The sequence below is a fragment of the Pogona vitticeps genome, chromosome 1, assembly GCF_051106095.1.
Source record: "Pogona vitticeps strain Pit_001003342236 chromosome 1, PviZW2.1, whole genome shotgun sequence".
Taxonomy (NCBI): Eukaryota; Metazoa; Chordata; class Lepidosauria; order Squamata; family Agamidae; genus Pogona; species Pogona vitticeps.
The window spans coordinates 298,561,300-298,576,704 of record NC_135783.1 but is presented as its reverse complement, the minus strand read 5'-3'; the positions used below and the strand labels follow the sequence as shown (position 1 = coordinate 298,576,704).

Genomic DNA, 15,405 nt, shown 5'->3' with positions numbered 1-15,405 from the left:
TTTTTCTTTACCATGACTGGTGGGGTCAACTGACAGTTCTGCACAGGTCACAGACTGGATGTATCTCTGCTTAGTGAAACATACAGAATACTAAGTCATGCTAGAACAAACTCCTGCCATAGTTAACAAGGGCTGAACGAGTGAAAGAGCTTGCAGTTCTCAGCATTGTAGGAGGTTATATAGCTAGACTGTTTTCCTCTATATGGCCTTCCTGTGTGCAGCTGTGGGTTCTTCACCATTGTCATTTCAGACTTGAGGAAAGTGAATGGGGAAGCCCTCTGTCATAGGAATTCAATGTGGATACACACAATACAAGGGGTGGTCCTTCAGATGTTGAGGGACCACAACTCCCATTAACTCTAACGTTAATAGTCTCTGGTGAGGGAAGATGGGAGTTGGAGTCTAAGATGTTCTCCATCTGTGATATGTGTAAAGCTTTGAATGGCAGAGTGAGCCGGTTATTATTCTTGCTCCAGCTACCAAGGTTATTTGGTACCATAAACCTAGCAAGAACTTACAATTCTCTCACTGAGGACCAACGTAAGAAAAAAACTGCTTGAGCCACATAGACGTCTGTCTAGCCCAGTGTCCTATTTCCACCTATCACCAGCCAGATGCATCTGGGAAACTGACAAAAGCACTGCAATGGGTATTTATATGCTTGGACATGAGTAACTAATTTGGAATCAAGACTGAGTGCAGTGATGAGATAAACAAATAGGAGAAAGAGAAAAATGGGGAAGCGAACTGAGGTCAAACTTAATTTGATCTTTCTTTCATCTTGGGCTTACATCAGGGAACTGAAGAAACAGAAAGAGCTCAGTTTGGCTATTTGAGTCTTTAATGCAGCCTTTCCTTCAGATGTTTGGGACTACTGTATAACTCTTATCTGTGCTCTGCACAGCTCTTTAGAGCTGGATATTTCCTGAATACTTGGGTCTGAGGGAATCTTCAATTAGGGATTTAGGAAGCAACTACAACGCTCCCAGTGTTTGATGAGAAAGGGATGATATGATGGGGGAATCATGCTGGCATTTAGTTTCCCTGTTCTATTGGTGGGAGAAATTGGGCCAATTGTGAAAGACTGTTTGCATTACACCACATCCCAGCTGAGCAGTTCTGCCTGCCTTGTTTCATGGCACTGGTAAATCATGTGAAAGGGTGTGACTACACAAAAGAGGAACACCAGGTTGAACGGGGTTGCTTTGAAGGTTTTTAAACCCAGTCCCTGGTGCTTTCTGTTCTTGGATTCTTCTGCTCTGTTGCAAATAGTCCCAGTGCATTTCCTGATTGGTGCCATTTTCAATAGCATCAAAGTCTCATCTTTCCCATCCTCCCTGGCTTTTCTGCAGAACCATAACATTCATTTCCCTGCAGTTAGGACTATTTCTTTTCCCTTTTCAGAACTGACATAGCACTAATTTGAAAGACTTATCAGCCTAGCACAGAGATAAGGGATGTGCCATTAAAAGTAGAAATGTAAACATTGTAGAAGGAAAGGTAAACTTTGCAATATGACCAATGAAAGAAGTGACCAGAGGAGGGGGGAACAGACCAGAAAATGAGGCAACACCACAGATCTAATCTGATACAGCACTACATTTGATAGGCAAAAAAAAGCTGTTTAGAAGAGACAATAGTCATTCACTTGAAAGGGATTATACTGTGTAATGGCATACTGTGCCCCGTTTTAAGATGCCACTGTTACTCTAAGACATGTCTGTGACTGCCATTTTTGGACTGAAATAGTGATGAGCATAAAAAGTGAAAAAAGAGTGTGAGCTGAATTAGTACAAAATAAACAACTCCCTGCCAACTGTTTAATATGTAATGTACAACCCCAGAAAAACTGTTGGTTTCCATGCAATTAACTGTATGTCCAGTAGTCACACACACACACAAATGAATCATTCAAATTGTAGAATGCCATTGTAGATACACCCAAAATTTATGTGCCTTCAAAAACCAAACCAAAAGAAAAACAACAGTTCTGATCACTTATAAGAAAAGCTGATATTTACCCAAAGCAGCCTAGCCTCAGAATCTGCTCTGAATTCAAGGCTCTTTTGAAGCAAATATCAGTTAAAATGGGGTTGGGGAGTAAAGTTTTCTTTGCACGTGCTATGCCTTTTACAACATATTCTGACACTGACTAATTATCTGCATGTTTCTGAGAAAAATGCCATCTATTAGTAGGGCCTTATGCTGAAAGGGGAGTTACAGCAGCCTTTATCATGTACCATGATTTTTCTTTGTCCATTTCAGAAGCACCAAGTACAATTAATAAATATATCAGATAACTGATTGTTGCCAATAACAAGGAACATGAAAAGCATTTTGACCAGTTAGGTTCAAATATTCTATATTACATGTTGAGGGGCATTGAGTAGTGACACAGATGTGAAATAGAACACTGTCAGTGCAAAAGCTCTATCTTCTTAGGTTCACTTGGGTCCTGTCAACTCCAGTCCTTTGCCTTTTAAGTGATTTCCAAGGAACTGAGTTCTTCATGCACCTGGGTCTTGATCTTCTTGGGCTTCCATTCATTTTAAGAGGTGGGTAGTTCCTTTGTTCCACATTATAGTTCTGACATTCTCTGACATTTCTCCAAGATTTACAGATGTTCTGAAAAAACTTTTCTTTGATTTTAATCTAAGGGAGGAGTGACATGGTAGCTGAAGAGTGATTGTACATTTGATGTAGGTGATTTGAGTCTTCCGTTATTAACAACTACCTCTCTTCATATGTCACTGGGTGCAGTGCCTACTAGATAACTGATTTTATCAATAAGAGCTGGCTTCAGGCATCCAGTAATGATTCAACAGGTTTTATTGAGTGCTGTGTCTACCCGTTTTGCATGGGCTGAACTATATCATGCTAGGCTGGCATATCCAACTGTGATAGAGCCAACTGCATAGAGCCAACGATGATGTTTTTAGTGTTTGTGGCTATATACCCCAACTAACTCCCACTAGCATTTGAAGATTTTTTTCCCTTCCTTGTGGAGAGTTTTTGCTCTATATTTTGGCAATGTTTATTATAGGTGTTACATACAGCACTGATGTTACCTGTCTGTCATGGGTTGGAGGGAAAGTTCCATCCTATGGGGAGTGGAAGGCGGGACATCAGGAGGAGGGGCTGTATTGTATATATATGTGGAGCGTGTGTGGAGAAGAAGGAGAAGCTGGAGGAGAGCTGAAAGAAGAAGCTGGTGTGGGAGTCTGTGTGTCAGACAGGGTACTACTGTGTGTCAGTCAGTACCAACCTGATAGGTTCAGGTGTCTGTGTGGTTAGCCAGAACTGATAGGTTCAGGGTCTGTGCTTTATTTAAAGGTGTTCTGTGTGAACCCAACTGGTGTATGTATGATTGAGACTAAGCCACGTTACTGTATCTTATTCACTTGATCATTTTATTTTCCCTGTGTGTTATGTAAATAAACCTTATCCCTTTGTTTGTTTAAAAATCCATCCCTGGTCTGTGTGACTTCTTATAGGGAATGGTTGGTGGCAGCTTAGTGAAACTGTGGTATATCCCAGTAGGTCTGGGGTTGTAACATTGATTGGTGTCCAGCGTGTGGGATACGACTGGTCCAGTTGTCAAGTGGTCCAGCAAAACCTTGGCAAGTGTGCCCAGAGCAAGGGGGGTCTAGTCAGGGAAAATCTGAGAGCGCGTAGGTAATCTTCTAGGCTTACCTCACGGGGAGGTACGCTAGTGGAAGAACGTGTAACCTCAGATTGGTGGGACTAGATTAGGGAGCTCTGAGGCAACCTGTTTTGGCGGGAAAAAGCTGAGGCAAAGCTGAGGGAAGCAGCAGTGATCTAGCTTGTCTGCTGAGAGGCCTAGCAGAGGGGGGTGGACTCTGGCTGGCAACAGTTGCAAGTTAGTGCTGAAGAACAGCAGCAATCTATAGAGAAGGCTGGTTCTGAGGCAAAAGAAAAAAAGTGGTCGCTTTATTTTGAGGCTTGACTTTTGAAAGCAGCCTGTTCTGGGGGGGGATTATGCCCTTGACTCGAAGCCAAATGGCAGAAATGGGTGAAGTGAGGGAACCCCAGGTGGACCAAGGTTCTGAGGATGAATTTGGCTCAGTGCAGGAGGACAGCACGGGAGAGCAGAACCCAGAACTCAGAAAAATGCTCATAGCCCAACAGCATGAACTGAGGATGAGGGAAATAGAGAGGGAAGAGAAACAGAGGCAATTTGAAATGGAGCAAAGGGAAAGGGAGAAACAGAGACAATTTGAATTGGAATTGCAGAGAGAGAAAATGGCGTTTGAGTTAAGAAAATTGGAAATGATGAACCAGAACAATAATAACGATAGGGATTCTGAGGGAGGTCAATTGTCTAAAACTGACCTGAAGAAATTCCCTGTATACCACAAGGGAGATTGCCCTGAGGTGTTCTTTTCCCTAGTGGAAAGAGCGTTTGTGGACTTCTCAGTAAGGGAAACTGAGAAGATGACCATTATGCGATCTTTAATCAGTGGCAGCCTGGCAGAAGTCTATGCAGAGATGCCAGAGGAACTGTTAAAAGATTTCGCAGAGTTTAAAAAATTGGTGTTTGCCAGACATGGGATAAATGCGGAACAGCTGAGGCAAAGATTCAGGTCACTCACCAAGAAACCAGAGCAGACTTTTACCCAAGTGGGGGCCCAACTGGTGAGGCTGCTAGAGAAATGGCTATCTCAGGAGGGAACAGAGACCTTCCAGCAGCTCAAAGACCTGATAGCGCTGGAACAGTTTTATTCAGTCCTGCATGGGGAACTGAAGTTCCAGGTGAGGGAAAGGAAACCGAAATCTGTGGCAGAGGCGGCCGAGATCGCAGATTTTATTTCCCAAATAAGAAAGCCCTTAGGTGAGGGGAAATCTGTAGGCAAACCCAAAGAAACCTACAGCAAGTACTCTCAGGGACCAGGGAGAAACCAGCAAGTGGGAGGGGCCCAAGGTGAAGGGAAGCCCTCAGACATGAAACAAAGACCTCAGATTTTGGAGGGAAAACCAAAACAAGATGAGAAAGACTCCAAATACAGCAGAAAATGTTATTTCTGTCAAGGAAAGGGCCATCTAATCTCAGAGTGTGAGAAATTAAAGCAGCTAAAAGGAAATGTGCCTCATGATTTAAGTGGAACCAAGCCAAAAGCTGTGTTCTGTGTCCAGAAAGAGCAAAGCTCCTTGTCACTGAGGGAGCCTGTTGCCATGGCTACTCAATCTGGAACAGATACATCTGCTGATCAGGCTGGGGGAAATGGTCCTCTTGTGGAGGTCAAGCGCTGCTTGCTAGTGAGAACAGATTCGCAGTTGTTTGAAACCGCAGGGGTGGACGTAGGAATACTTGACCATCAGTATAGGGGGCTACGGGACACTTGTTCCCAGGTGACCCTGTGCCATCCAGACATTATTCCTAGGGAGTATGTAATCCCAAATGAGAGCATAAAGGTGGCAGGGATTGAGGGACAGGTGATCTCGCTGCCAGTAGCTGAGGTACCTGTGAACTTTCAAGGCTGGAGGGGAGTTTGGCGGCTAGCGATTTCATAGACTCTGCCAGCAGCCGTGCTCGTGGGAAATGACCTGGCTGAACATGTGAAACGGGTGCTAGTGATTACACGCTCACAAGCCACCACGGGGACAGTTCAGGGGGGTACTGATGAGCCCGAGACGGAAGCAGAGGGGAGTTCCGAAGCTGTGGTGGAAACCTTAACCACAGACAGCCGATTTGGCCAAGAGCAAAAGGCAGACGCCACTCTCCAAAAGTGTTTTGAACAGGTGACAGACGCCCAGCTAACACCTGAAACCCCAGTGAAATTTTGTGAGAAAAAGGGAATTTTATATAGAGAGACCCTGAGGAATATCTCAAAAGGGGGAGATGGGATCAGAAGTCAGCTAGTGGTACCTGAAAAGTATCGCCCCATGATCTTACAAAGGGGGCACTCTGACATGTTTGCTGCGCACTTAGGGGTGAACAAAACACAACAAAGAATTACACAGAATTTTTACTGGCCTGAAATAGGGAAGCAGATCAAGGAGTACTGTAAACAATGTGATGTGTGTCAGAGGCAGGGGAATAACCGTGACAGGACCAAAGCAAAGTTGTGCCCTTTGCCTGTGATTGACACCCCGTTCAAATGTATAGGAGTGGATATTGTGGGACCTTTGCCCAAGGCCACAAAGAGGGGGAACCGGTTTATTCTCACCATTGTGGACCATGCCACGAGGTACCCCGAAGCCATACCCTTGACTAACATTGAAACTAACACAGTGGCAGATGCCTTGGTGGGGTATATGTCCAGGATGGGATTTGCCTCAGAAATAATCACAGATTTGGGTGCATCGTTTACATCGAAGCTCATGAAACGATTATGGCAAATCTGTGGAATTAAACACAAGGAAACCACTGCCTATCACCCTGAAAGTAATGGGTTAACTGAGAAGTTCAATGGGACTCTGATGCGCATGATTAGGGCTTACTTGGCAGAGAATCCAAACAATTGGGACCAGAAGCTGCAATCCCTTTTGTTTGCTTATCGATAAGTGCCACAAGCCAGTACCGGGTTCAGTCCGTTTGAACTCTTGTTTGGGAGAAGGGTGAAAGGGCCCCTTGATTTAATCAAACAAAATTGGGAGCAGATCACCCAGGATGACCCACAAGATGTTGTGACATATATAGACTCTCTAAGGAATGACCTAAAGAGAAACCTAGAGCTAGCAGCAGAGACCCTGCAAGCTCAAAAGGTCAGAAAGAAAGCTTGGGATGACCAGGAAGGCAGGGAGAGGCACTTTAACCCAGGGGAGGGAGTGCTGTGGCCTAGGCCCTGCAAAGAGAACAAACTGCAGCTGGGTAGCCCAGAAATAAAATATTTGGGTCACATAGTAGGGGGAGGAGTGATCAAACCCCTAGAGGCCAAGATAGAAGCAGTTCGTGATTGGCCTAGACCCAACACCAAGAAAAAAGTCAAATCATTTCTTGGGTTGGTGGGCTACTACAGAAAGTTCATCCCGAGGTTTAGCGAGATTGCGGCTCCGCTGACCGATCTGACGAGGAAGAAGACTGATGACCGCATCCCGTGGACCAGCGACTGTGAGGAGGCGTTCCAGAGGTTGAAGGAGGCCCTCATCAACTATCCAGTGCTGCGTGCTCCAGACTTCGACCGGGAGTTCATCATCTACACCGATGCGTCTAATAGCGGGGTAGGAGCAGTTCTTTGCCAAGAGGATGAAAATGGTGACCAGCATCCGGTGTCCTACCTGAGTAGGAAACTCCAGAAAGGTGAGAGACATTTGGCAACCGTGGAAAAGGAGTGCCTGGCTATAGTCTACGCGATCCAGAAGGCCAAGACTTACATCTGGGGAAGACATTTTATTCTGTGCACTGACCATTCACCACTGCAATGGTTAAAGACAATGAAAACCCACAATAGTAAACTTATGAGGTGGGCTTTAAACCTGCAAGACTATGACTTTGAAGTGAAGGTGGTCAGAGGGTCAGTGAACTGTGTTGCTGACGCATTGTCAAGAAGACCTGAAGAATGAAGACGGCGAAAGAAACATGGACTATGTATATATTTTGGTGACCAAAAGGTTAAATGTACCTGTTGTTTATTAAACATGCCCGGTTTGTATCAATAAAGGTAACTTGATGTATTGTAAATGGTAAATGTTTAAATGCCTAATTGATATGTTTATCCTAGAGTAAGTATGGTATTGTATGTTAATGTATAACTGTTTTGTATGTTTTGGATCCAGGTTGTTTTTTGGAGAAAAGCACCTTAGCTTTCCCCCTACAAAACAACTTATAAAGAGGGGAGGTGTTACATACAGCACTGATGTTACCTGTCTGTCATGGGTTGGAGGGAAAGTTCCATCCTATGGGGAGTGGAAGGCGGGACATCAGGAGGAGGGGCTGTATTGTATATATATGTGGAGCGTGTGTGGAAAAGAAGGAGAAGCTGGAGGAGAGCTGAAAGAAGAAGCTGGTGTGGGAGTCTGTGTGTCAGACAGGGTACTACTGTGTATCAGTCAGTACCAACCTGATAGGTTCAGGTGTCTGTGTGGTTAGCCAGAACTGATAGGTTCAGGGTCTGTGCTTTATTTAAAGGTGTTCTGTGTGAACCCAACTGGTGTATGTATGATTGAGACTAAGCCACGTTACTGTATCTTATTCACTTGATCATTTTATTTTCCCTGTGTGTTATGTAAATAAACCTTATCCCTTTGTTTGTTTAAAAATCCATCCCTGGTCTGTGTGACTTCTTATAGGGAATGGTTGGTGGCAGCTTAGTGAAACTGTGGTATATCCCAGTAGGTCTGGGGTTGTAACAATAGGTCAGTGTATGACCTTAAGTTATACCTAGTTATTGACAAGGGGGGGGGGAATGATCTAATTTTCATCTGAGAAAAGCACATGTTTTATCTGAGAAAAACAGGGTTGAGTTTAAGCTAATTTCTATCATAATATGCACCAGGTTCTTTTAATATTTCTCTTAGAGGATGTTCTACAATCTGAAAGCTGTATGATCAACATTTTTGGCATTTTGAGGAAGTGGTTGCTCAAGGGTGCTTAGGTAAATTGGAAAAAGCTATTTGTAGCTGGAAAAATGCCAGGGCAGCAGGCCTGGATGACATCTGCATAGAACCGATAAACCAATTTGGCACAGTAAGAAAAAAGTGGCTGCTTATTTTCTTTAATAATTGCCTTGCTCCTCTCATGATTCTCTGCAAATTTGGAGAATGTCACAAGTGACTCTTATTTTGAAATCTCGTAAAGAACCCATAGACCCCCTTAAAATCTGGCAAATCTGACTACTCTTGTCAACTTTAAATAGTCCTGGAAAGAATGTCATTAAAGTCTAATGGAAGAGGTGGAACCTCTCCTTATGCCACAACACACTGACTTTAAGCTTGGAAAGAACTGTATAGCACAAATCCAACATATTGGATATGCAACGTATTGAAACAAGAGAAGTCATAGGGTAGCATTTGTTGACCTTTTGGCTGCCCATAGCACTGTTTATCATCAGGTATTACTACAAAAATTCTGTAATCTAACCAAGGATTATAATAGCAGCCCTTTTGCAACACCACAGTTCTTTTGTTGACTTTGGAGGGCAACACAGTTGATCAAAGACTTCTAAAATGGTCTACCCTAAGATAGTGTAGTGCATCCTATTTTGTTTAGCACGAACCATGATGATACTGTTCTAATTTTCAAAACTCAAAGAACAAAAAAGCCATACCCTGTGCTGTGTTTACTATATATAAAGAAAGGTGATACAGTTGAATATACTCAGCTTAAAAGTATCATTAACATTATACTCTGGAACTGTAAAATCCGTATACCTACGGCTTCATAATCTGCCAACTCCAGCCTAGCTTTGTTTTGCATGGTCCTCTTGCAGAGATAGATGGCTAAAGAGAAAAAAACAAGGAGGGGAAAGGGGGTAAATACTACAGAAAACCAACTCAACATCATGTATTTATTACTGAGATAGAAGAGGATGAGACTTAAAAGAATGTAAACTGAGGTTAAAAAGCACTCTGGACTCTGGAGAACAGGGTTCCATTCCCTGCTCGGCCACGGAAACTTCCTTGGGGGAATGAAATGGGTAAAACCATTCCTTAAATATCTCACATATCTTTAAAGCCCTATTAGGGTCACTATAAGTCAGCACAGAACATGCATACACATTGTTTGTATGGGATGACATAACAACTAATCCAAGTTCCCCAGAAGGCATTTTCCAAAGCAGCAGAACCATACTGTAAGTTGCTACAATTCCAGAAGGCTTTTAATTGAAATAACATCAACTGTGGGTCCTGATGGCAATTTTAATTGTATTTTAATCATTTTATCTTTTATTGTATTTTAATTGAATTTTAATTGTTGTAAGCCGCCCAGAGACCTTTGGGTAGAGTGGGCGGCATATAAGGTAGGTAAATAAATAAATAAATAAATAAATAAATAAATAAATAAATAAATAAATAAATAAATAAATAAATAAATAAATAAATAAATAAATAAATAAATAAATAAATAAATAAATAAATAAATAAATAAATAAATGATCATGGGGGGGGGAGGGCATGGAGAAGATTCACTACAGATTAGGGATGGGGCAAAATTTGTTTGGTTTGCATTTTAATGCCAACCAGCCTAAATTTCAATTCCTGTGTTAAAACAGAAAATGGAACACAGTTCTCTTTCTGCTTTTCCACTTCTTTGTACTCTGCAATGCAATTCTTCACTAAAAATATGTGCACAAAATTCATACATCAACAAAAGTGTTGGTGTGGAGACTTTTGTTTAAAAATTAGTGGAAAGTGCTACAAATGTGTACATAGGGAAAAACTGCACGTAAAAATGAATTTTCCTGCAAGCTTTTAACTCTGGGAGCTGTAAGCCAAAAGATAAATTTTCCAAGCACTGGCCCATCTCCAAGTGCACCAACTTCTTCCTATGAATATAATATTTATTCCTTTATTTTAATTAAAGCATTTGCTTATCACTTCTCTGTCCATCAGGAATCCTAGTAACTAAACAGATTAAAATAGTTAAAGCAGATTTAAAATATCCTGAAGATAGCACAAGAAAACATAAAAATACATTAGATGGGAGAAAGAGTTGAATGTGTGGGCTTCTCCTGAGTAAATATTGGCTACTGGGATAGATCATTCAACGCTTTGGACTGTGGTTTCGATAACAGGTAGAAGCCAGCCAGCTCTCCTGCTCCTGGTCACCTTATTTCCTGTGACCGAGCATGAGAGAACAGTCAATACCCCTGAAATCTGCCTGAACTCAATAAAGTGCTGAGTGAAGAACAAATAAAAATTAAATCCAGATAAGACAGAGATGCTGGTGATTAGTGACATTTGGGAACTGGGATTCAACTTGTTTAAGGAGGAGTTTCGCTCCCGCTGACCAATGAGGTTCATAGACTGGGAGCGCTCCTATTGCTGGAGTCCCAACCTGATAATAGTGATAAAGAATGTCTTTGCCTATTCCACCCTAGTGGGCCAATTGTCACCTTTGCTATGCAGACATGACTTGGTAAAAGTCTCCCTTGCCTTAGTTACCGTAAATTGCGTTTTTATTACTGCAATGTTTCCTGTGTGAGTTTAAGGTTTTCAGTTGGTGTAATATGTATCAGCCTGGCTGATACATATTACACCAATCAGGCTGCTAACGGATGCATTTTATTGTAATTGTTGTAACCCCCATACCTGATTTGGTAGACCTCCCCCCCCCACAACCACTGGAGATTGGTCTCAAGCTCCCCCGTATATGGAAAACTGTGAGTAATAGCAAACACTATATTTAAGGAAAAAGGGAAAAACCCATCAAAAAAATTCTCACATGCATTTCCTAAACTGGCCACTAGAGAGAGCCAGAGACCATGCCATGTATTCTTTACAAACAAGTGTTCATAGCATGAGCTCTGGCTCCCTCTACTGGCATGTTCTGGTAAAACATATGAAAATAGTTTTTCAGGATTTTTTCCTTTAATATTTTTAATATTTTCAGACCATGGATAAGTGAAACTTAAGATACTGATCCAATGGATACAGGGGTCCTACTGTAATTAAGTTTATATATATTTATGTGGTTGTTGCATTTTAGAACATGTAGAGTATTTGTGGAAAAAATGGCAATTTATAATATTTGAAAAATAAAATATTGGCACAACCGAGCCACAACTAAGCAGTTAATATTCATTCCTATATACACTTGCTTAAGAGTACATTTCATGGTATTTTTAAGTAGACATGCATAGATCTGTAGTATAGTATGAAGAAGATGTTCTAATATTTCTCTGTTAAGCGAATTTAAACATCTTCCATTAAAATTTATGGAAAGTGTACATTTTTAACTGGATGCATCGCCAATTAAATAAATAAAGAGCACAAAGATAATTTGCTAAATGAGGCAAAGAGTGCTAGGACATCATTATCCTAGGTGGTTTTTTTAATTGATATGGTAAAACTAATAATAGTTAAATAAGGGACAAGAAGCAACTGCTATTCTGTAACAGCTACAATTACGATCTTTCCATTCCACCATTAACTACAAACACAGTACTCAGGGATACTTGTGGGGGGGGGGAGCAGTTGGGGGGGGGGGAAGACTTCTGTTGCTGGTCATAAACTGGTTGTAAAAGAAACACTTTCCAAAGCCTTCATTTTATAAACACAGGTGTATTCATTTCCTCTGCTAATGCCTGAGTTGAATGAAAAAATTGATTTTATCATTTCAGCGAGAGAGAAGTATAGCTGTAGCAGGGACAGCAATAATGCAAAGAGACAGCTAAAGATAACAGTGCTGACATACTCCCTTTATGCATGGGTACTTGGCTGTTCAGATATTTACTATGAAATATCATAAACCTCTGCTATTTCTTTCAAAGCGCCAGACAGCACTTTCTAGTATAAACTCCTCCTCCCTCTTTTGTTAAATGTGTATTTGTAGGGACAAGTTACATATCTAGCTTTAAATAAAAAAAATAAACAATTCCCAAAGACCTCATGCTTACTTGCTAAAGAAAACAGTTTACTGATCAGCAAGGCATACATTAGTATACAAAGTATATCATCATTTATTTTACAGCAGACTCCATTCATCCACAGATCCATGCCGGGCCACTGCACAAATATTAATGCTCTTACATGATTCTCTTTGATAGATCACTCAGTTCTCAAATACAAGGACTACTTTCACACCTATTACTTTAAATAAACAGAATTGCATTTCAATTAACTGCCATATTAACATTCATGTCGACTAAACACTGTTCTGTTCAATGATTCTAGACTGCACAGCACTGCTGCAATTATTATGCTGTTGACATAAAGACTTTTTCACAGAAGAATTAAAATTGTGCCCTTTTTATGTAGTTCAATGCAAAATGAAAGCATAAAAGGAGGAACAGTGTTGTGTCTAGGCCCAGTCACCCGCCTATATACAGTGGTACCCCGCTAAACGTCAAATCCGCATAACGATGACTTTTTGCGATCGCTATAGCGATTCACGAAACAGTCATTCAAATGGGGGATTTTCGCTGGATGTCGATTAGGTCCCTGCTTCACGAACCGTTTGTTTGCAAGACGATTTTTTTTCAGATTCGCAAAATGACTGCCCTGTGTTTTCCAAGCCCATGCTTCGCAGGGCAGACATTTTTACAGCTGATCGGCGCTCGCAAAATGACTTCCCTATGGGCAATCTTTGCTGGACGATGAGGTATTTTCCTCATTGGAACGCATTAAACCAAGTTTCAATTCATTCCAATGGGGAAAGGGTTTTCGCATGACGACGATTTTGCTAAACAGCGATTTTCACGGGACGGATTATCGTCGTCATGCGGGGCACCACTGCATCTAAAATTTTTGAGTGGAGGCTTTCTGTGTGATTTAAGCTCTATGTGTTAAGATGGAGGGCCAGAATATCAGAGGATTTCTGACTGCACGAACAGAGCTTACCAATATGTGAGCAGATCATATGATTTTAGAACCGGCTCTGAGCTTGAGATTAGTGTACAAAGGCAGGAGTTGAAAGGGACCCTGGTCAACAGCATCTCATTCCCTGAGATTCCAAGGCAAAACCAGAGACCCTCTAGCCTTCTAATGTTGGATGGGTGGACTGCTAGGATATCAGCGTTTCGGAGGGGACCAGAACTATTTCTGACTGTGGAAATGGGGTAAACAGGAATTGAGGCAAATGGGTCCAAAATCTAGGCAAAACCTGGCTCATTAGGTAATATGGCACCCACGAGTGACCAGTGGTTGGCCAGGCAAGAAAATGTGTCCATCAGCTGCAATGCTTGCTTGCAGCAAACCCTGCTAGGGCTAATTTTTCCTTACAGTTCTGTTTACAGCTCTACCACATATCACATTAGCTAGTTTTTCCTGGCTTTACGCTGCTGCTGTGGCTTGCAAAAGGCTCACCACCATTCCAGATGAAGTTTTTTTTCCAGGCCCTGCCAACTGCCACCAGGACCTATGTACAGAAAATTCAAGAACTATGAAGCTGGGGCTCCATTCCTTGCCTTGTTTCAAATTGCACAATGGGTCCAACGACATGTATCAACCAGCTTTTCCCAATGGCATAGCCTCTCAGTTCCAGCTTTGTGATGCATCAATGGTGCACAAGTGCAAGACACATACAAGTATCTTCACACTGAAACTGTGACCCCCTGACACTAGCTAGGAATGAATGGAAATGGATTCATACGTTTTAAGTCACCTCTTCAAACCAAGCCAAGCCAAACCCAGATTTTCTTCTCTACCAATGCTGCTTGCCCAGAGAGTTGTTTTCCTGCCTGGAGACCCAAGAAAGTTTAGCAAATCTGCCTTACTTCCTCTGGTCCTCTGTGACATGGCAATGCTAGTCTCATTCAGAGGTTATGGTATCTAGCACTCTCAACACAGCTAGATGGAAGTCTGTGGCATTCCCACCACCCCATTCTTTGTGTAATTGACAATGATTCTCAAAAGGACAGAACTGAAATGTGTGCAGGAACTCTGGAAGATCTGAGTACTTCCTGATGTACAGAACCGACTTCAAGTAGGCACTTTTCTTTAAAGTTGCTTCTGTGCACCTGGAGAAAGCAACATTGAAAGGGGCTGAAAGTATGCACTCCTCTCTAACTGTACTGATATTCCTACATACCATAACACCCAAACAAGGCTGCTAAATATGTGTGAGCTCACTCCTTTGTCTACACATTTATTCCGCTGTGGGATGATCCAGAGAAACTGCCCGACTCTATATGCAGATGACACAATTCAATCAAGTTTAATAAAGCATTTATCCTAGCAAGTATGAGTGCCAGCTTGGCAAGGCAACATCCAATGATAAACATGGAATTACAATGTTTAGAGCTGATGTCAAATGTCAATACAGACACAGGCGCCTTCACTCACATATCATGTCCAGTTCAAATATAGCTTCATTATTATACCATGTGAAACCAAGAACAAAAATAGATGTGATCTCTTTGGAGGGAGTCATCACTGCACTGGCAAATTTTAGAACAATGGGAGTTCATGGACTAAATCCAGCAAATCAAGGTTTTATTGATTTCTAGGTTTGATTTCAATTTAATCCAGTGTAATAATTTTGTTACGTTATATGCCATCAGGTCAGAACAGACTTATAGAAACCCTAACAAGGCTTTTAAGATAAATGAGCTATTTAAGCTGAGGTGTTACCAGTTCCATCCCCCGAGTGAGTTTCCATGGCAGAACTTGGGAACTTGACCCAGGAGTCCTGAGTTCAAATCCATCACTCTATGGATTAGAACTCAGCAGGAAATGATTATCTTGTCTCATAATTACCAATTCTGCACATTGTGCTATTGCTTTGAGACAATTGTGTTACTACCAAAACTGAAGGCAGTCACATGCATGTGATGTGTGATGTAA

General features: G+C 41.8%; 1 protein-coding gene across 12 annotated transcripts in view; it reads right to left on the bottom strand.

The window, feature by feature from the left end:
* RGS6 (regulator of G protein signaling 6) overlaps positions 1–15,405 on the bottom strand; it is a 338,372-nt gene that overhangs the window by 84,747 nt on the left and 238,220 nt on the right. For all 12 annotated transcript variants that reach the window (XR_013543809.1, XR_013543806.1, XM_078390822.1 and 9 more), the window contains exon 7: positions 9,335–9,399. Coding sequence is in view for 10 of the 12 variants with exons in the window: in XM_078390822.1 (XP_078246948.1) it covers positions 9,335–9,399 (65 nt within the window). In the remaining 2 variants the exon portion in view is untranslated. The remainder of the gene's footprint in view (positions 1–9,334; positions 9,400–15,405) is intronic.